The sequence below is a fragment of the Cyprinodon variegatus genome, unplaced genomic scaffold, assembly GCF_000732505.1.
Source record: "Cyprinodon variegatus isolate N-32 unplaced genomic scaffold, C_variegatus-1.0 Scaffold367, whole genome shotgun sequence".
Taxonomy (NCBI): Eukaryota; Metazoa; Chordata; class Actinopteri; order Cyprinodontiformes; family Cyprinodontidae; genus Cyprinodon; species Cyprinodon variegatus.
This window is the reverse complement of record NW_015150820.1, coordinates 567,353-588,328: the sequence shown is the minus strand read 5'-3', so window position 1 is coordinate 588,328 and position 20,976 is coordinate 567,353. Positions and strand designations below refer to the sequence as shown.

The 20,976-nt window shown below is 35.3% G+C and overlaps 1 protein-coding gene across 1 annotated transcript in view; it reads right to left on the bottom strand.

The window, feature by feature from the left end:
- Positions 1 to 20,976, bottom strand: part of LOC107092093 (neurobeachin-like) — a 238,477-nt gene that overhangs the window by 163,407 nt on the left and 54,094 nt on the right. Inside the window, exons 2-10 of the mRNA XM_015386380.1 lie at positions 18,608 to 18,839; positions 17,035 to 17,135; positions 16,810 to 16,905; positions 15,189 to 15,310; positions 13,895 to 14,021; positions 10,702 to 10,821; positions 8,744 to 8,890; positions 447 to 644; positions 173 to 306 (exon numbers count right to left, since the gene is read on the bottom strand). Coding sequence (XP_015241866.1) covers positions 173 to 306; positions 447 to 644; positions 8,744 to 8,890; positions 10,702 to 10,821; positions 13,895 to 14,021; positions 15,189 to 15,310; positions 16,810 to 16,905; positions 17,035 to 17,135; positions 18,608 to 18,839 — 1,277 coding nt within the window. The remainder of the gene's footprint in view (positions 1 to 172; positions 307 to 446; positions 645 to 8,743; positions 8,891 to 10,701; positions 10,822 to 13,894; positions 14,022 to 15,188; positions 15,311 to 16,809; positions 16,906 to 17,034; positions 17,136 to 18,607; positions 18,840 to 20,976) is intronic.

Below are 20,976 nucleotides of genomic sequence, written 5' to 3'. Positions count from 1 at the left end.
AACTGTTCTCTCTCAAAGCTACACATGCTATTCCTAAAAAAAAAAACACAAACAGTGGATCTTAATCCCATTCATAGGGCCAAACAGAATGTTCAGTCAAGTGCATCATGTATTCTCTATCTACTGCATTAAGGCAGGTTGTGCTCTGTGTGGTATCAACATGTGAACTTACCAGACCGTTGTTTCCACCTGGCTGTCCTTTGACTGATGAAAGTCCAGCTGAGCAAAAAGTGGAAAGAGTACCTGGATACCACCAACAGAATGGATGGCACTGTGAATGGAGTGTGTAACTGTGGCTTTCACATCCTGTGAGGATATAAAATAAAAAAAATAAAAAAACTATTTTAGGTACAGTTTTTGTGAATTGTTCTAGTCAGCATGAAGAAAAAGGTGTCTGTATGATTGCTTCAGATGTTTTTTTACAGAGGAGAAGTGATGCATTTTACCTGAAGCATAAGGGCATGTGGTGAGTGCACAAAGATGGAGGCGTTTTCACGAGGGGAGGACTCCAGGCAAAGCTGGGCATCTGTGGCCTTGGCGTTATAGGTGAAGGCAATGGAGCCTGCCAATTTGCCATCATACAACACCTGCTTGTGATGCTCTGCTAAGTGGATATCACTCTCTGACTTGAACTTAAAGGTATTCTGAAAAAAAAAAAGAATATTAGAGCAAATCAGGGAAATACCAAATAAACTTAAACATCAGTCAAATGCAGTCTTTTTTTCTGCTAAAGCCCCTTATCAGTTTACCTGTGGTGTTTTCCTAATTGAACTTTATTTTAGAATTACCTGTTTAAATTGAGTGAAAAACAGATTTTAAAAATGCAATTTCTACACTAATGAGAGCTGTCTTTTTTATTTTTATCAATCTTTATTAGTGTAATCAGCCAGAGGAGGCAACACAATTTACAACAATTTCAGTGATGCAAACGTCTCTTGGCACAATTAACTGGAAAGCAGAAAGATAGAAGCTGAGTAGGGTACCAGATTAAACCTTAATGTCTTCATTTCCTGTTTACAAAATATATTAAAATAACCTGTATATCTTTTTTAAAACATACTGTAATTCATTACATTGATTATATCCATATATATTATGTATATTGTAAAAACAAATATAGATTTTTTTTTTCTTCTACATTGTTTTATATCATTCTCCCTTTTTCATCTTTCCCCAGAGCAGCACCCTTTAATGGGATTCTGCAACTTCTGAAATATAGCGTAATGATTAGGAGGAACACTGGCTGAGCAATGGATCAAGGTGTCTTTGATAGCACAAATCATTGTTTTACCTTCTTTAATTTAATCCCACCGTCTACACCAAACACTGGAACTGTATCAGACCAGGCAATCATTATCAATTCTCATGAGGACAAAAGGAAATGGCTGCAAAATGAACATGAGAGCGTTTTTATTCTTTACATTTTGAAAAGAAGTAAATTAAGGGTTATAATATGTGACTGAAAACACAATTAAATTAAGGCTGGCAGTTGGCAATTAACCTTTGAATTTCCTTCCAAAACTTGTTAGTCAAAGAGAATATCTCTAAAGTTAAATAAATCATAATTCCTTTTCAGAGAAAACTATACCTTTATTTAAATCAAACTTCTTGTTACTTTATGATTCCAAGTTTAATCAAACAATTTAATGAAAGTGTTTGATTTCCATTTAATGTCATATTTACCCAGGAATTTCCTATTAATTTTAGTTGTCTCTATTCACTTTGGTTGCAGCATAAAAGTGCAAGTCCAATAAGTCGATGGCTCAATAACACATCCATTATAGTTAACATAACAAATTGCTTATCAATACAAGGGTATTCTGAATTTACACGATCAATTAAATGTTGACAGATAAGCTAAATTAATCCATCAAAGCTGTGGGAATGAACTATGTTAAATACTTAAATCAATTCCTCTAATCAGTAGAGCTGAATTATAAATGAATCTGAGAAATGTTTTCCATCCTTCTCTAATTTATGGGCAGCAAGCATGTGTGGTAATAAAATAGACAGAGAACTCAGCAGCAAGGAAACAACCATATGGTCCCTGAGGATGTGTAGAAAACGCCACTGAGGGATTTCTACACCTGCTTTAAACATCAAAATCTGTTATTTTTGGTGAAAGTAACTATATAAAGAGTGCTGAATCTTAGTATTACAATATACATGTATTTTCTGAGGATGGTAAACACTAGTGGTGGTGCTATGATTTGGTATCAACCATTTAAGAATTTAAGAAAACAAAAATAATGAGAAGTGCATCTTAATAGCTACAGGATTCAAGAAAGGTGCACTTCTTTGCATGCTATGTATTAAAAAAGCATGTATAGTATCTATTAGTTTAAATAAACAATCATATATTTCTAGATGTAACAAAAAAAAAAAACAAACAGTTTAATACCTTACTTGTTCTTAGTTAGTAATACAAGCTAACTTATTTGCGTTGCATGCATTCCAGATGAGCATGTTTGCTATGATTTTGAAGATTATTGGCTTTCAAAACAAAACAAAAAAATCACTGCTTTACTTTTTTATTTAATTTGCAATGGTGTGTTTTATGATAGTTTATCTTTACTATCTCAAACAAAAATGCTTTTTTTTTCTCTGAATGTGACTATGATAAAATAAGCAATTTCCTGAACTGATATAGATCAACTCAATATCAGCTGGTGCAGCATCCAAGCAAGTATTTCTCCATAACAGAACTTAAGAAATATTACAGATGAACTACATCCTCGCTGCCATGCAACTTCCCAGTTGGTTTCTACAAAAAAAATATTATAAATATTCAGCTCATTTGCTATGATCAAGTCCACACAGCAGCCATTATGGAACTCATCATGAAGTCTCTAACATCCTGAGGTGCTATGTATGCATGAAACCCAAGTTGTGAAAAATAACGTTCCAGAGCCTCTTCTTCTGTGCAAACACTGGAGCAGTGTGAAAATAAAAATCTCATGGGCTTTGACTAGAAAACCTTGTAGCATGACAGCATCATTCCACGGACCAGCCAGTCATATAAAAGAATTAGGGCACCGTTCTGCCTTTTGCCCCAAAAGCTAAGGGCCTTCACTGAGGAAGGACCAGCACTTGAAAAGGTTCGGCACTCAAGTGATATCTATGGACTGAGCATAACAAGAACTCAGAAAAAAACGTCTTCAGTACTGCAACATGTATTCAAAATTACATCAAGAACCGTCCCAGTAGGAGGTAAAATGAAATCCCTAATAAGGAAGGAGCCGATACTCTTACTCCAATAACAAAAAAAAAATAGGTCAATACTTTCTGATGTAAAGTATTAACTCATTTTGAGGTAAAGCAAGAGCAAAAGTAAACATATAAAATAAACTACAAAAATAAAACAAACTAACAAGCTTTAGCTTGTAGAACAGGAATTCATAAAATGGATATTTTTGTAAACCTAATTTTAACATGATATTTGATTTTCTCACACACAAGTATACAATAAAGGATAGTATATGTCCTTGTAATATAAATTAAAAATAAAAACAGTCTGAAAAGGTTTTATTGGCAGAAGCAGTAAGCTAATAATACCCACCCTCCAAAACCAAGTTACACTTGGCTTAAAAAAAATGATGGCTCCATTCTATAATACACAATCTACTATAGCGTTAGGGAAAAAGGTAGTACAGCCAATATCCTCCGGCTATTAATTACATTCACTTAGTTCATAGTGTTCAATCACATTTTTTATAAATATGTTTTTAAACCTTATTAATGTTGTACAGTCTTTAAGCTCCTTGTTAGGAATCCAGTTTGTGTGGGTCGTTTGTATGTTTCTTCTCTCTCCACCACCAGGTGGTGCCCTGTCCTCGTTGGGCCTCCCTGCACATCTGCGGCTCGTTGGTTCATTACTGGAGTATTTGAGCTGTGGGCTGTCACTACCTCGATGCCAGAGTGTTTGCCAGTTTTGGGTACTCTGGCCAAGCTGAGATTAGCTGAGTCTAACCTGAGCTTTGTTTCTCTGAGTCTTATGTGTTTTTGTCTTTGCTCTTCGGCAGGAAGCCTTCCTGTGAAAACTGGATACCTGGACCTTCTCCCCCTGGAAGGAATTACTGAGTTTACCCTGAACAGGGGAAAACTTCCACATGATCCGTTCAAGTCCCCATTGGAAATCCAAGTGACAGTACGCTCCATTACTCTTCTGTGTCAAACATAAGTATACCTGTCTGCTCTCCAATGAGTTCCCCCTTCTCTGGATAATCCCACACAGACTGGATTCAGGGATTGACAAGAGCCCCCTCAAACATGAGTCCCTCTCCAGCATAATTCAAGCTGCAGTCTCATTTCCCACGGTCCCTTAACTTATCTCTGTGATCTCCCCTTCAGACTTTCCAGTTCCTGTTCACCAGTTCACCGAGTTCCAGATCAAACCTCTGTTTACATTACATCAAATAAACCTGTTAAACTTTTCCCCGTGTTCTCTGAGTGGTTTCTCTGCATGTGGGTCAGATTCCTTAAGATTCCTTAAACCGATCATGACAGTCCTAATATAGTCTGCCGCATACATCATCCCCAACAGAAGGTACATATTGTTGCTTTACATTTGTTCTTGCTTTGCGTTTTCTGAATATTTTATACCCTCCAAGATCATAAGCACTGTCCTTCATCAAAAATAGACCCTGAATATGTACTGGAAACAAATTATTCCTTACTTTGTACATCAATTGAGTAGTTTTAAAGTCAACCAAATCTTTGAATTTCAATGTTTTTAAATTGGCAAAATGACGGTTCATATGTTCTCTATAATCTGCTTTATTTACAATCCTATTCATTTAGAGATTTCCTTTTTCTGTTTAATCTTATTTACTTTGTGTGCCATAGCTGTATTGTTCTGTATCCACACTTAATTAATCGACTAAACTTACTAATCCATACTGCTGACCTTACTTTTGATTTTCTTGAAAAGAGGAACAAGAGTATACAAGCCAATCTATTTTAAAGCACAGTGTGGTGAATACTGCTGCGCAGCACTGGCACAAAGTCAGAGGGCTAATCTGCCTCTATTAACTCATGTATGGAAGCAGAGATATAATGTAAGAGCAGAAATAACCAAGTGCATCATTTGAAAAAATGGAAAGTCATGGCTTAATTGGTTTGACAGGTCAGACCAATGACTAATGCTTGGTTTGCAATTCATGTCTGAATTGCAGAGCAAGAGATACAGTAGATAAGAATATACTGAAGACATGTGTGCAAAGATTTTTTTTAATATTTTCCTCCACCAAGGAAGGAAGGTTTTCATTTGTCTTGTTTGTCTTTCTGTTTGTCTGTTTTTAAAATAGATTAATAAGTTAAGAATGGATTATACTGAAAATTTCAGAGAAGGTGATCACGATCAGGATCACAATCTGGATCCAGGACTTTTTCGAAAGATTCTGTGAATTGGAACTCAGTGCTGCATTTGATACAGTTGACCATTTTGTTTGAATTAAAGGTACACCGCTAGACTGGTTTAAATCTTATCTATCTGATTGAATTCAGTTTATTCATGTTAATGACAAATCTTCCTCATGCTCAAAGGTTACCTGTGGAGTACCACAGGGCTCGGTGCTAGGACCAATTCTCTTTACTTTATATATGCTCACAATCAGTACTTTATATATGCTCACAATCAGCATGGGATTAATTTTCACTGTTATGCTGACGACACCCAGCTATATCAGTCTATAAATCCAGATAAAGCTAACCCATTACATAAATTACAGGCATGTCTTGAAGACATAAAAACCTGGATGACTCTTAACTTTCTCCTTCAGAATGCAGACAAAACAGAAGTTATAGTCTTTGGACCAGAGTCTTTGAAAAATAAGCTGATTAGCCAGTCACTTCATTTGGATGGGATTAAACTGATTTCAGATAATAAAATTAAAAATCTTGGTGTTGTTTTTGATCAAGACCTGTCATTTAAATCTCATATCAAAGAGGTTTCTAGAATTTCCTTCTTTCATCTGAGGAATATTGCAAAAAATAGAAATATTCTGTCCAGGTGTGATGCTGAGAAACTAATCCATGCATTTGTTACTTCGAGGCTGGACTATTGTAATTCTTTACTATCAGGAAGTCCACAAACTGTAGTTAAAAAACTGCAGCTGATCCAAAATGCTGCAGCCAGAGTTCTGATGAAAATTAAAAAGAGAGATCATATATCTCCTATCCTGGCTTCTCTTCATTGGCTTCCTGTTAAATCCAGAATAGAATTTAAAATCCTCCTTCTCACATATAAAGCTTTAAATGGCCAAGCTCCATCTTATATCAGAGATCTGATTGTTCCTTATGTTCCTAAAAGAGCACTTCGCTCTCAATCTGCAGGTTTACTAGTGGTTCCTAGAATTTCAAAAAGTAGAATGGGAGGCAGATCTTTTAGTTATCAGGCTCCTCTCCTGTGGAACCCGCTACCAGTTTTAGTCTGTGAGGCAGACACCCTGTCTACTTTTAAGACTAGGCTTAAAACTTTCCTTTTTGATAAAGCTTACAGTTAGAGTGGCTCAGGTTATCCTGAGCTATCTCTATAGTTATGCTGCTATAGGTTTGGACTTCTGGAAGACATAGGGGCCCCCTATTTCATCATTCTCTTTCATTCCCTCTCTACAGTATTCTCCTACTCTGCAGAAGCTGTTAACGTTATGCTCTCTCTGCTTTTTCTCCGATTAGCTTTGCCTCATTTGTTCCTGTTTGGCTGTGACACCATCCTGGAGAGAAATATCAGCTGTGCTGCTTCCATCAACACCCTTGTTTATAGATGCTGGAGATCGGCCTGTTTTCCAGTGTAGTCCTGTTTCTCTGACAGTGACTGGCTGGATGTGCTCTCTTCATCCTCTGACATGGGAGCTGGTTCAGTGCTCGTCTGCCTGGCTGTGTGTTTCCTGGAACGGGGCCGCCTTTTACAGCTGCTTTTTGTGCCTCTGCTTCTGTCTCCTTGAACCCCAGTCGGCCTCGGCAGATGGCCGCTCACACTGAGGCTGGTTCTGCTGGAGGTTTCTTCCAGTTAAAAGGGAGTTTTTCCTCTCCACTGTCGCTACAAGCATGCTTGGTGTGACGGATTGCATTTGAGTCAATGAGTCAATACAATCAACGGGTTTTCATTAGATAGAAAACTTAGAATCAATTTGACTGTATGATCTGGTTAAACTGTAAAGTGCCTTGAGATGACTTGTGTTGTGAATTGGCGCTATATAAATAAACTGAATTGAATTGAATACCGGTATAAACTTAAGGCGGAAGTCACAATATGTCAGTGGAAATGAGCTCTGGAAATGAGCTTGGTGGAGGTCTGTACTCTCAGAGTGCTTTTCTAATTATATCTATAATGCAATGTTTCTAATTTAAAACTCAAAGAAAAATTGGCAAACAGCATATTAAAAAATGTTAATGATTCTGCTTACTTATAAATTTATGATTACGTGCATGAAAAATTGTGTCCTACTACAGCAAAAATCACTACATTTATAATATCGGCAGAAAATACAGCTGCAATTGAAGAACTAGATTAACAAGAGAAAGCATCCCAAACATTAAACACAGATGAAAAAAAATTCACGAACAAAATATAAAAATATCCCATATCAGTGAAGAGGTTTCTATCCAGTGACTAAGCAAAGATGTGAACATATAGGACCCAAAGTATGCTGTAATCTCCTGCATTCATGCATATCCAGCAGCTCTTAATTAAAATAGGAAGGATTCCTGACAGCTGGACAACTTTCTAATTACAGCAACCCACTAGGCTAGATTTATTATGTTCTCTGTTACTTATCCGAGCTCCATCGCTTACAGGCAATTTTCTTTATGGAGCCCAGTCATCATTTAGAAATTTTAAACACTTTCCTTATTCTTACTTTGGTAATCGAGTATAATTATATTACAAAAGGGTTAGCACAGCAGAAAAAAGGGAAAAAAACATGTTAATTTATATGTTTTGCCATTTCATTGCAGTTTCAATCATAATATAGTATTTTTCGAAAGATTTTTCTTTGTCATCAGTTGAAAGAACAAATTATAGATTCTTTAAAATCCCTGCCTACAATGGTCCAAATAGTGAAGGTGCTGCGTAAAATAATTTGCGACAAGCCAGATATAGAACCACCTTCCTATACTGACATGAAAATGTCTAATTTTGCTTAAAAAAAAAGGAATGAAAAGTTAAGCTGCCAAACATCATCACCAATATACATGTTGTGAGACATGGAGGGTTTGGAGATGTTGTAGTGTTGTTTATTGCACATTTCCTGAAAGAGTGCAGTTCAGAAGTTTGAATAACAGCAACACTTCATGTGTCAATGGTAAAATCCAGACAGTGTGGGAAAAAAAGACGAAAAATGTAATCTTTCATTGGAAGGAAACTAAAAAAAAACAAGCAAATCTCTATTTAAAAAAGCAAAACAAACAAATAGAAACGTTACCATTTTACATATGTTTATGTAAAGCAAATTAAAAATTTTAAGTCAGATGATCCTCCTTAGGAAGCTTGCTACAATTTCTGTAGCTGATAAGTTGGCTCAGGACTCAATCCCCTCACTAAGGTCCCACAGCTACTCCCCTGTGTACTGCGCTATTATTCCTAAAGAATAGGTCATTTATGCAGCGGTTTATCTGGTAGGAAAGGCAGGACGGAGACATAAGGCAAGGAGCACCAGAGCAGCGCTCCTCATTGATTACACAAATGGATGGGTGATTCAGACTGCTTATATGTAATCTAATTTAGTCACCCAGAAGCACATACCTTATAGCCTGGACCTAGCTGATGAATAGCAAAAATCTGTGCCGGATTGAGAGCTTCACTGAATACGTAGACAGCTCCAAGCTGCCCACAGAATACTCTGTTTGCATCTGCTGTCTCTGAGGATCCAAGGAAACACTTATCATAGCTCTGAAAGAAGAAAGTATGAGGGGAAAGGCAAAATCATTTAGCATTTTCAAACATTTTCAAAAACTCTTCATTCAAAGAAATAAACTATAGCAATTTTGTGTTTAAATAATCATTTTACCAATTTTTTAAATGCAAAAAAAAAAAAAAAAAAACTTGATGGAAAGAAATTCAAAACTAAAACAAGTACTCTAACTTCACTAATGATCAATTGACAAGTGTAAAACTATATGTACAATCTAACTCAAAGTTAAAGTATTTTTATTAACTATAACCAGCTGGACATTTGGAATTTTTTTTTTTAAGATTTTAATAATTCCTGGACATTTTTATTCAAATTGTTTGAGTTTAAAACTCATTTATTAACTAAAATTAGAATTTACATGTACAATCTTACGGAATCCAAGAGCGTCGTACTCGACTTTTTTTTTTTTCTTATGACATAACTATCTCCTTATCATGGTTAAACCATTAATTGTTTTCTTAAGATAACAGTTATTGATTTCTCCAGATAATAAGATGATTACCCCATATGAGTAATGAATGAGGCTGGCCAACAGCCCTGGATTCTCAGTCCTTCCATGCCTGTGGTGCCTGTAGTTGTGCAGTCGCAGTAACGCGTGTGCGCAAATAATCAGTTTTTAGTTTCCTTTTATCTTTTCAGTCGTTGTCAGGTCGTGGTGGATGATTGTATACAGTAGAAACAAATCTGTTTTTTAATGAAAATCAGAAAAAAACTGGCACCAAGGCATCAGAGGCATAGATCTACTTGCTTATGATTTAGAAGTGGAAGCAAATCATCAAACCAACAACGTCGTCTAGTTACTTAAATTTTAAACACAGGATTATTTACAGAATTACACATAGGCTGCCATGACTTATACTTATAAATCTTCTCCCTTTGTTGTGGTATTGGAGGATGGAATCAGTTTTAACACAAACCAATCGTCTTGTTATTACGAGAATAACAGCTTATGTGATCTTTAGATAATGAGAAAATTAACTTATTTTCTCAAGAAAACCATCGTGAAAAAGTATCGGAGGGACATGACCGCTCTCGGCTTCCATACAATGTAACTCAAAGTAAAAAAAAAACTTTTTAGAACCAGCTGAACATAGGAACATAGGGAAGTTTTATGTTTTAAGATTTTAATAATTCCATGTTTTATGTTCAAATTAACGTCATTATATATTATAAACATATTAATAGGGTATATTTATACACTCAAACCCTCCACCAATCAGTCCATTTAGAATCCAATTCCAGCAATATGTTATTTCAGGTGAAGAAACCAGGTAAACATTGGCTTTGTTTTAAAAGGTCCACAACATCACAACATACAAATAAAAAATTTCGAAACTTGAGTTCAGAAACTTATATAAATCCTAAAAAAAATAATAATTTAGAGGTCTAGTACACAGCTGTAAAAACCCTATTCTCTGCTAGCAGCACATTAAGAAAAATATTCTCAACAGAATAATTGTGACTCATTGATCATTTCTCTTTTAAAGTAAAAATAACCTCACTATTAAATTGAAGGAAATGCAATATGTGTAGCAGAGTTTTTCTTCAACTTGTTTTACAAAGAAAAATCCCAGCATGCACTAAAGTACATGCATTAATGGAAATTCTACTCTGTAAACTATAGCTCCAACGTTTAAAAATCCATCATCCACATCAGAGTGTACATAATGGCTTGCCATACTGCTAGGGGAATCAAAATTGGCTTTTCATTATGAAAATAGCTGGAAATGCAAAACATTTGTGTTACAAAGAAATTCTGTTCAATGTGTTACAAGTGAAGAGTACTTACATCATTTGTATTGACATGCCATGCCATGTCGCCATAAGACACAAGCTGTCCGTTAACATAGCACCTGATTTCACTATTCCTCCAGCGACTGTAGATGTGAACTATGCTGATCATGTACCACTGAAGTAGGGAGAAAAGTATGTCAGACTGAAAAGAAACAAGCTTCAGAGACATTCAATAATAAAAAAATTGTACCCTTTCTTATCTTTTCTTTCCACACATAAAAGAATTGCAGCTTTTTTTTTTTTTTTTTTTTTTTACACAGTTACTAAATAGTTGAGCATCTCAGTCACACCAAGAAAACAATTGTCTAAAAACCAGGATCACAGCAGTGCAGAAATGAGAAAACACCCCAGGCCTATTCTGTATATCTACCATCACTGATTATTTCAACTTGGGATTCTGTAGAAAATTTAATATTAGAAGAACCATTTTCTTTTTCAGTTAACAAAACTAAAAGTTCAAAAAAATAAACTATTTGTCTAACACTGCTGGATGATGTAGAACTTTGTTACAGCATTATAGAGGTGGATTTGCGTTTAGTTTACATAGTGTATATGCACTTATTGATTAACATGTGAGTGCTTTTTATGTTGAAATGTTACATGTTTATGTTACATGTAAAATATTCCCTTACGTTCACAACAGTGCCTCACCAACTTATTAGTAGTTATAACCTGAGGAACATGATACATATAGTAGATCAGACATTTCCTGTAAATCAAAAGCTAAAACTTTTGGATTTATATACAGTAACATTCACCTTCCCTCGATGGATATGTTCTTGAACCACTCCTCATTACAACTATAGCTCGGAGGCCTTAGAATCCGTCACACCTTTGCAAAGCTGGACACAATCTTTTTTGCCTACAGTAAGTACTGTATATGTCACATAAATGAAGCTCTGATACACAGGTACCATAAGCTTTTTAGCTGCTTCTCTGATTACTGCTCTTATTGAATACCCACCTAGTTTAAGTAGAAGGCCATGTATTAGTAGTTCTCAGTGCCATACTCCTTTCATTTTCTAATGGAGCAAACTGTCTCATTTCTCCGATCCTTGTCTCAGTTTTTAACCTCTCTGTGAGCTATCAGTTGCACTTTTTTGAGGGTTATCAGTTTCTTCCACATCATTTATGTACTTCTCTGTTTTGGTCTGTCACACAAAAAGACTTGACATTTTTTGCTAAACCTACTAATTACCTTATCTATATAGAGCTGCACATTATGTTGAAGTGCAATCACCTTCACAATTTCATAATTAATAAAGACAGCTTGGCAAAAATGTTATGCAAGTTATTATAACTTCGGGTAATATCAATTGAAGAACTGTTTCCTAATAATATACAGTTGGATAAACTTTTACTGCCATTCGTACTAAATATTTCGGAACAACAAATGCTTTATTGCAGAGAAGGTGGTGGGTAAAATTTGGAAAATTTGGGTTTAGCACAATAAATATCTTAATACCCAATATCAACAACCATAACATAGTTACCTTTCCTCATATCCTGCAGCTCTAATTACATAAAACAAAAACCAGAGCAGCCCTGAGTGTTCAAACTGCTATAATCATTTTTTTTTTTGGTTTTGTTTTTAAAAAAATCAAAGAAGAGTTTAAAAAAGAAAAACATAATTTTTTGCCTTTTACATGTAAATAGACTCAAATGGCAACTCCACGTAAGGCAAAAAAGGTGAAAAAAAAATGCAAAGTAGGTGTGCCAACTACGCGAGCATGACTTCAGAAAAGTGTTGAAGGTGACAGTATGATTAGAAAATACTGTCGGCCTATTTACAATTCTAAAAAAATAATATTTGAATCATTTCTAGTAATAAGTGACTTAAGTCCTAATCAGCTTAATCTCAGAAAAGGTTGTCTGCTTTTTCATTGTAAAAGCAAAGTGTGTTTCTTTGTATGTTCCCGTGTTTTGCTCAGGGCAGTACAAGTTAATTTGCAGTTACTTTCCAATGAAACCCAAGTTTTACATCTGTACTGCATTGAAAAAGCAGATAGGGTAAAACAAAATAACTCTTTTGTTAACTAGTGTCAATAATATATTAGTTCAACCTATGAAGGGGGGGGTAGTGTAATTACAACTGCTTCGCCTAAAGGTAGGACTGTGCTAAAGAAGATTCATGACTGAGCAGAAGAATTAAAGCTGACTGTAGATCAATTAGAAGCGCAGTTATTCAGGGATGTCTGAATCCAAAAATCTATTAAAAAATTAACTAATGCTCTTCATCTCCAAACAGCTTCAAAACCAACGCCCTGTCTCCTATAATGAACAGCTTTCATCAAAGTGCTATGTGAAGGTTGTAATTGTTTTATATGTGTCAGGTGAGTTTTTCAGTTCCTCGGGGATAAATGAGGTTTGATTCTTTGTATATATATATATATATATATATATATATATATATATATATATATATATATATATATATATATAATATCAGCACACAACAGGCTGATCAAACTACTGATGTAATGTCTTTATAGCAGGTTTAAAATTAGGCTCATGAATGTGTGTGGCCTCCATGTTTCTGTAAGACCTCTCTACAATGCATTAGTATGTTCCTGATTAAGGTGGTGGAAGGTCTCCTGAGGGATCTCCTCCCATAGCGGGACTAAAACATCCACCAACTCCTGAGCAGTCTGTGGTGCAATGTGACATTAGTGGATGGAACATGATCCATCCACCAATTTCACATATATGTATTAATCATTCATTTTAGATTTCACTAAAGGTTTTTGTGCTAACTCTGTGTGACCCTGAGGTGCTTATGCTGTTATTGAACATTGTTTTTAGAGACTTTTATTTACCCCATAATTCTTGTTACATTTTTAATGGCAACATAAATCTGGGAGATCCTGCAATTGACTAGAAATGGGCCCGGGAGTGGCATCAAGGTCATAACAAAGACAAAATGTCAGACTTGATCAAATTAGCACATTCTGGAAAACTAAAATAAAAAAAGTGTAAAATTGTATAAAAAAAACATCACAGTTAATTAAATTGTTTGCAGTCCTTAATTGTCAAGAACTGTGCTGCAGCTATCTTAGTGAAAAATATTATTTCGTAATAAAAGATCATATGCTACAGAATAAATGTAATCAGAGGGAATATTTAATTATTTCTTCAGTGTGAGTCTAAGACGCTGCAATAAAAGATCACTTTGGCCAAAATAAACATACCTTCCTGGGTTGAAAGTCATACTTCACACAGTGTTGAAAACCTTTGCCTTTAGACTTAAGTGATGTGACAATCAAACAGTTCCCAACAAAATGTGCAGAGTAGCCAATGCCCTTGCTGGTGCGGAAGCTGCAACAAAGAGAACATTTCCAAAATGCATTTATGATTGATTGACTTTATTGATCTCACAGTGGAGAAATTTACTTATTACATCAGCTCAAATAGTCAAAGAAGAAGAATGTGCCAAAGGAAGAAAAGGGTGCATGGGATATATACAGTATATACAGTGCGTCTACATATGACTTTTTTTTTTTTAATGATCAAACAGAACCAAATCCAATTTCAGGTTTAAGTTTTTGTCATTTATATGCTATTTATGCCAAATGGAATGACACAAACTAACATTTTAAGATTTAATATAATATATTTAGTTAATTTAGTATAATTCAAGCACAAGTGAAAGACCTGTTGCCATGGCGGCATAAAAAATGTTTCATATAGTTATAAAAAAAAGGAAAAAAACAATATATATATATATATATATATATATATATATATATAAATGGCCATTACTATTTCTTTTTTTTTTTTTAGACAAACTCAGTTAAAAGGAGGGATTACTTCAGTCAAACAATTCTATCCCCGGTGCAATGAAAGCCAGCCGATAAGTCCGGGCTAACTATTATCTCTGACTAATCAGTCAGTTTCATCCCTCCACCTTTCAGTCCACTCTGATTCTTTGACTCTAGATAATAAATTCTGCTCTTTGAATTCCATGAAAAGCCATTCAATAAACAGAGAAAGGAAGAGCCAGACAGTGTAGAAAATTCTGTTTATTGATTCTTCCTATAATTACCTAAATCTTTAGTAGAAGCTGGTATGTGAGCATTTTGTGGCAATTATGTAGATCGAAATGATTACCTCGGCCGCGACTTAAAGCCCTCAGTATTCCAGCTGCGCTCCTTCATGCCTACACAAGTTTAAATCTCAGCAATTTTATTGTCTTCTTTATTTTCACTTAGCATTCATGCCGTTATCTGGGAAAGACATGTCCATTTTCCTAAACGCATTACAGATAGGGTAGCAGTCTATGTGTGAAAAACAACATCTGTAAAATAATTTTAACCTTGATATAGACTTTTCAGTCATAAACTACTAAAGGGCTGAACACAAATCCTCAGGGAGAATAAGGCTTTGTCATAGAGCTGCTGTTAGTGTAAACAAAACGGAATAAAAGGAAAAAAGTGTTAAGGTTAAATATAAATCACAAGTCTCACAAGTGTTGTGCGAACCCACCAATAGAGATATGGTTTGTCCTTGTCTACGTTGATATTGTTCAGCGGATCCATCCTGAACCAAGTGTTGAATGTAAACCCATTCTGATAAGGCCACTTTGCAATAGGAGGTAAAGCAATTGCCTATAAAAAGGACAAAAACATCATGAAGTAGGAAGGAAAACCATTTCCTTTGTTATATCTCTATAAAAAGTGCCCATGTAAATTCTCGGTCATCCAGGTCATGGCAACCACAAAACAGGCTTAAATTGGAAGGTACTGTAAATGGACTTCCACTCAGTTTTTTAAGAGGTTTTCAACGCTTATCCAGGAGTTTTTGTCAGATTTGTTGGCTGGAACCATAGCCAACAAAATTTCCAAACATGTTAAGAAAATCATTTGAAGCATGTGGGAGAGCCAAACTGGGCATTTTTTAAGTAGGCCAAAAAAATTCCCTGGAAAAACAACAACAGTATCTAACACAGAGGAGAAAAGAGAGATACGCAAAAAAATTGTCATTTTATGTGTCAGAAAATTCTGAGAAACTCAGAAGAACTTTTTCCAAACACAAAATACCGGTGAATTTGAAACCCAATAACATAGTAAGACAAAAAAACGGTTCATCCTAACAGAACACCCAAACCTAAGCTAAGAATTATTATTTTTATGCGATCCACACCAGTTATTACTGGCTCTCATATATTGGAGAAACCAAACAACAATTACATAAACTGCATGGCACATCATAAGGAAGCCAGTAACGCAGATTTAGCTGTACACTTGGACTCAGGAACAAAAGACACAGCTTTGAAGATCAGATTTTGGATGGAGGTGGACAGATAGTTTGAAAGAGGGGTGTACGGAGATATCTTTGTGAAGAAAAATCCCATCTCTGAACAAAGGGGGAGTATAGCTGTTTCAGCTTTCAAACCTTTACGATTCCGTCATGGAACACATCTCAAAGAAATTCTATATGCCCTCCTATCCTGATTCAAAGGACCAATCATATAGTCTATGCACAACAAAAAGTTTCAACGATCCAGAAGAAAAAGGGGTGGCTATTTGATTTGCATCTGAATTAGAAGGATGTCCAAACCTCTTCAAAAAATAAAAATTAGCGAAAGTCGGGTTGCCTTTCATTTTAAGCCTGTTTTGTGGTCTCCCCACATAGCTTGTTAGAAGGCTCATTTTTTAACCATGCTTCAAGTGTGTTTGGCTAAATGTATATAAGCTTCTGCGAGATTAAATGCAAAAGCACATTTACTCAGATGTTTCATAATAATACAAAATATCAGATAAAGGATTGTGAAATCATGCATGCTGTAAACACATTAAGTAAAAGAAATGCAGTATCACCGTAAATAACTGTTCTCTGCAACTTTGAGAAATAAAATGTGATTTTCACAGTGTTGTAAAACAAATTTACTTTTGGTGAAACAAATAAAGTTCTTTAAAATACTTAATTTGTACTTCAGGCACATGTTAGCTTAGTCAGGTTCAAGTTTTGAGATTTCAAACATAGAGATGGATTACCACAGGTTACCACACCTTATATTACCCAAGATAAAACATTTTTGATTGAATATTTTCCAGAAGAATCTAGACTTAATGAACTCATAATAGTAATGAAACACAAAGCTTACTGCTGCACTGCGACCAGGAAAGTTGAAAAACACATCTGGACCATGTCTCTGGGGCATCTGGTTTAACACTGACAGCATTTTGACTGCATGCTTTGGCTGTATGTGTCAAAGGAAATAGGATTATAAGAAGCATTTTATAGTTACTGAATACACCAAATCATAGAGAGTTTAACTGACTAAAAGCAATACAGTTTCATCCAGCCTTTCAGTTGTCATATTACTTACCCAAAGGCTTCCTTCCCCTCGCAGCATGCTGAAAAGCAACTTCAGTTCGTTCACTGTGATGCTGTAGCTGGCCAAAACACCCAGCATATCCACCAGCAAGTCTTACAGAAGATATCAGATGGACACACACACACAAAAACAGGAGTATAGGAGAGCAGACCATCATAAAATTGGCTTGAGTTTTATAGAAATCGTAACTCATCCTCCGCACAAGGCATGCTTAAGGGGAAGTGCTAATTCTAATTGTTACTTCCCCTTATTAATAATACAGCTTTCTCTTTTGTTTGCTACATTTTGTCAGTGAAATTCAATTATATTTAAAACCTATAAGTAGTAATCATGCAGAGTGCCCGTATCAATGAAAACTCCCTTTTACTGAAAGCCAAAGTAAGACAGCCGGAAAAATCCAATTTTATTTCAGATCTTAAATACAATTCAATTAACACAAAACATCACATCCATTCCTTTTATATATCTGTTTAATTCTTACAGGGTCAAAGGGGACTTGGTGGAAATCTCTAGAGGCAAATGAGTTTGAGACCGGCTATTCGTAGGATAGGCTGCTAGTTTATTGTAGGGCTGATAGAAAGACATATGAAGAACCAGTCACTCAAGGACAAATTCTATCTTAAGTTATAGCACATATATTTTCTTTAGATTTATTTATTTATTTTCTTTAGATGTTGACTTTACCTCACTATTTTTTTGAAGATCATTTAAATATACCTCAGAAATCAGATCCCACTACTTTCACTGTGAAAAACTATCATCAAGTCTGCTTGCCATTAATCTCGTGTGTTAAATAATGCACAAATATTTGCAGTTTATTCATGCAATTATGTCTGCAAACCTGTTTTGAATGCAATTTTGGGAGGTTATAATCTGTTATTGTAATCTAACCAATCAATATTGTTATCTATCCAAATCAAACTTTTTCTGACAAGGCTGAGAATAAACCTTTCTCAGAATTGGGCCTGTGAGCCCAGAGGCTTTATTGTCCCTCAGAGTCAACTTTTCAATAAGACTATGATAATTTTTAAAATTATTAAATTTTAAATGAATATCTAAATGTAAATGGAAAAACGACAAAGGTATGCGGGGCTCACACTTATTTAAAACTGTTGTATGTGCTGTGAAACTTTGCACAAAGAAGCACTCATGAACCCTAACTAATGTCTGAAGTGACCTGAGCAATAAAACTCCTGATTGGATGGATAAAATACATTAATAAGTTTCTCCAGCATTGCTCTTTCATTGCTTCTATATTTCCATATTTATAGGTGTAATTTTATAATAACATCAAACTAGGGAAGCTCTACATTTGTAATCCTCAGCAGACCCCATCAACATCATCCCTGAAGAGTGAGTAATGCAGATGGAAATCAGATTTCCATCAAGTTCTATGTGGCTACATAATTTGCATTTTGTAAAAAGATTGATTTGTAAATGATTTTGCCTACAGGCTGAGAGCTTAACTATGAAAGCAGCCAGGCATTAAAATAACAATCAGCTAAAAATTTACATTTAAAACAGCAAAGCACAAATGATATGTCTACTCATATTATCATCATACCTGCAATTATGTCATCCACTGAGCTCATTTTGAGCAGCACCTGTTGAATGAGCCCCACTTCAGTGCATGTCTGCAGGTTTCTAACACTTTTTCTAAGAATGGCAGTGAACATGCTCCAGATCTCAGCCTGGCAGGTGACATCACAGTGTTCCAACAGCTCCATCATACATCCAATGCTCTCAGCATCCTGAATGATGAAGTTAATCTCCAGGTCAAACTCACCACCCACCAACTGGAAAAAAAATGACAAACAGAGAAATTATCAGAAGATGGCCTTTTTATACAGGCCACACACTGGTTGATTTATATTCTGTGTCAAACTGTTGTAAAGCTCTAAATGAGGGCAATTTGAACTGCATTTAGACACTGACATTTTTATGTAATCCAGCCATAAGCCCCCATGACCTGGTTCCTCCTAAATGAGCATGATTAACTGATACTAAAATACTTAAATAAAACGTTTCAGTTCAATGCTCCGATGGAAAATAGCTCCCAAAAGTTGCAAGTGAAACTCGTGCTTCTAAAAGCAGATTCTAATGAGAATTTAAGCATCCATGACCATAAAGCTGTCTGGTATTTAATGAAAAGGCGAGAAATAGACTCATCATTGCTTTTTTTCCCCCTATTTAAATTACAAATGATAATCACTTTAAGGAAAATAGAAAACAACTATTGATAGCACACTTCTTCAAGACCAAAAAGCATGAAATTAGCTCTCCAAAGAAGTGCAGGTTGTACATGAAAGCATAGTGAAAACAACTCGCTGGTGGGCATCAAAGCAAGAAGGCAGCAAATGGGCCTGGAGCCCCACTGCACATTACTGTGACTGACGGGTAATAGTAAGGTGAAAGCAAAGAAAGGGAGAGAAGTACTCAGAGGAGACTAGTCCACTATGGAAAAGCTTTGCTTTGCCTCAACCTCATCATGAGATCTTCATGTTGGTGCAGTGGGTTAAAGATAGAAATAGGCAAAACTAACTGCATTATATCTGCTTCTTCTGATGGTACAGCTGCTGTTATCATTACAATATATATCTTATGCATTCAATGTTGTCAAACCATTTGCCATATAGGTCTTCCTGGGGTTGGGGTTTATCAGAACAATACGTACATTAACATTAAATAAAAAAGACTTTTAGTACACAATAAAGAATGGAAAAGGCATTACAGTTATGAAACTCAACTAATCTTAAAATGGTATTTTAACGTGTTAAATGTGAAAATATGCAGATGGTGAATATAAACATGTTTGGAAACAGGACTGTTGAAAAAAATAATTAGGATACTTAAGGAGGTTAGAGGGTACTGACATCGATGGGCTATTATCAATACAAACAGAATACCAAATAGGTGCTGTTTGTTGTTCCAACCACATGCCTGCTGTAGCAGTGCAGGTTGTGCATCAGATATTAAGTCAGCCATTTTTCTGCTTAGAAAGGTTTGAACTATCCAATTTGTATTTACATTTGGTAGAGTATTACAAATTTGTTACCTAAATCACTGAAACCTTAGACGTTTAGAGTGAATTCTTCCTACAAGGATGGTGATAAATGACGTTGTACATGATTAAACCTGATATTGGATTTCTCCTTTCTGCAAAACAGTTGTAGGAACAGCTGTGATTTTTTTTTTTTCAGCCAGTGCTTTAGTGAAGAAAATCAATTATTTTAAGTACTTAATAATCATCTCCAAATGAAAACTATTTAGCTGAAAACCAGCCACATGAAAATCAGATTTTAGCAGGGAGCTTTTTTTTTTTAGTTGGATTTTTTTACTTCTACTACAACAGTTCTGGTAGGAAATGATTTTGGACTTTTAGAATGTATCAATCCAGCCTTTAATAAAGGTGGAATGATGCTGAAACTTACAAATGTAAAGAAATTTTAAGACAATAATTTGTCCAATAGGCTTGAAATTAAAGGTATAGTGGAGGATGTTATTTTTCCGGGTGGATCATCAAAATAAATGGTCCTCCTAATTGTCAATCATTCTGGTGATATGTTTACGTACAGCTGTCCTACATGCACGTCCCAATTTTCACTTAACGGTGGTGAGTCTGACATGGTGGAGAAATTTAAAACCTTATTTTGGAAAGTAAGCTTGTATGAACAATGCAAGCAACAACTTTTAAACAGAGCGTGCACAAGGAAAAAGAGGTTTGTGCATGCTCTTGCACGCAATTAATAGGCGTTTCCTCTCGGGAGCAGGTAAAGTGTTGTGCACATGGATTTTTTTTTTTTTTTTTAGTGGAGAGGACGAGTCTTTTCAAAGATTTGCGAAAATCCTACATCTATTATTATTTAACAGATAAGCATGCATATATATATATATATATATATATATATATATATATATATATATATATATATA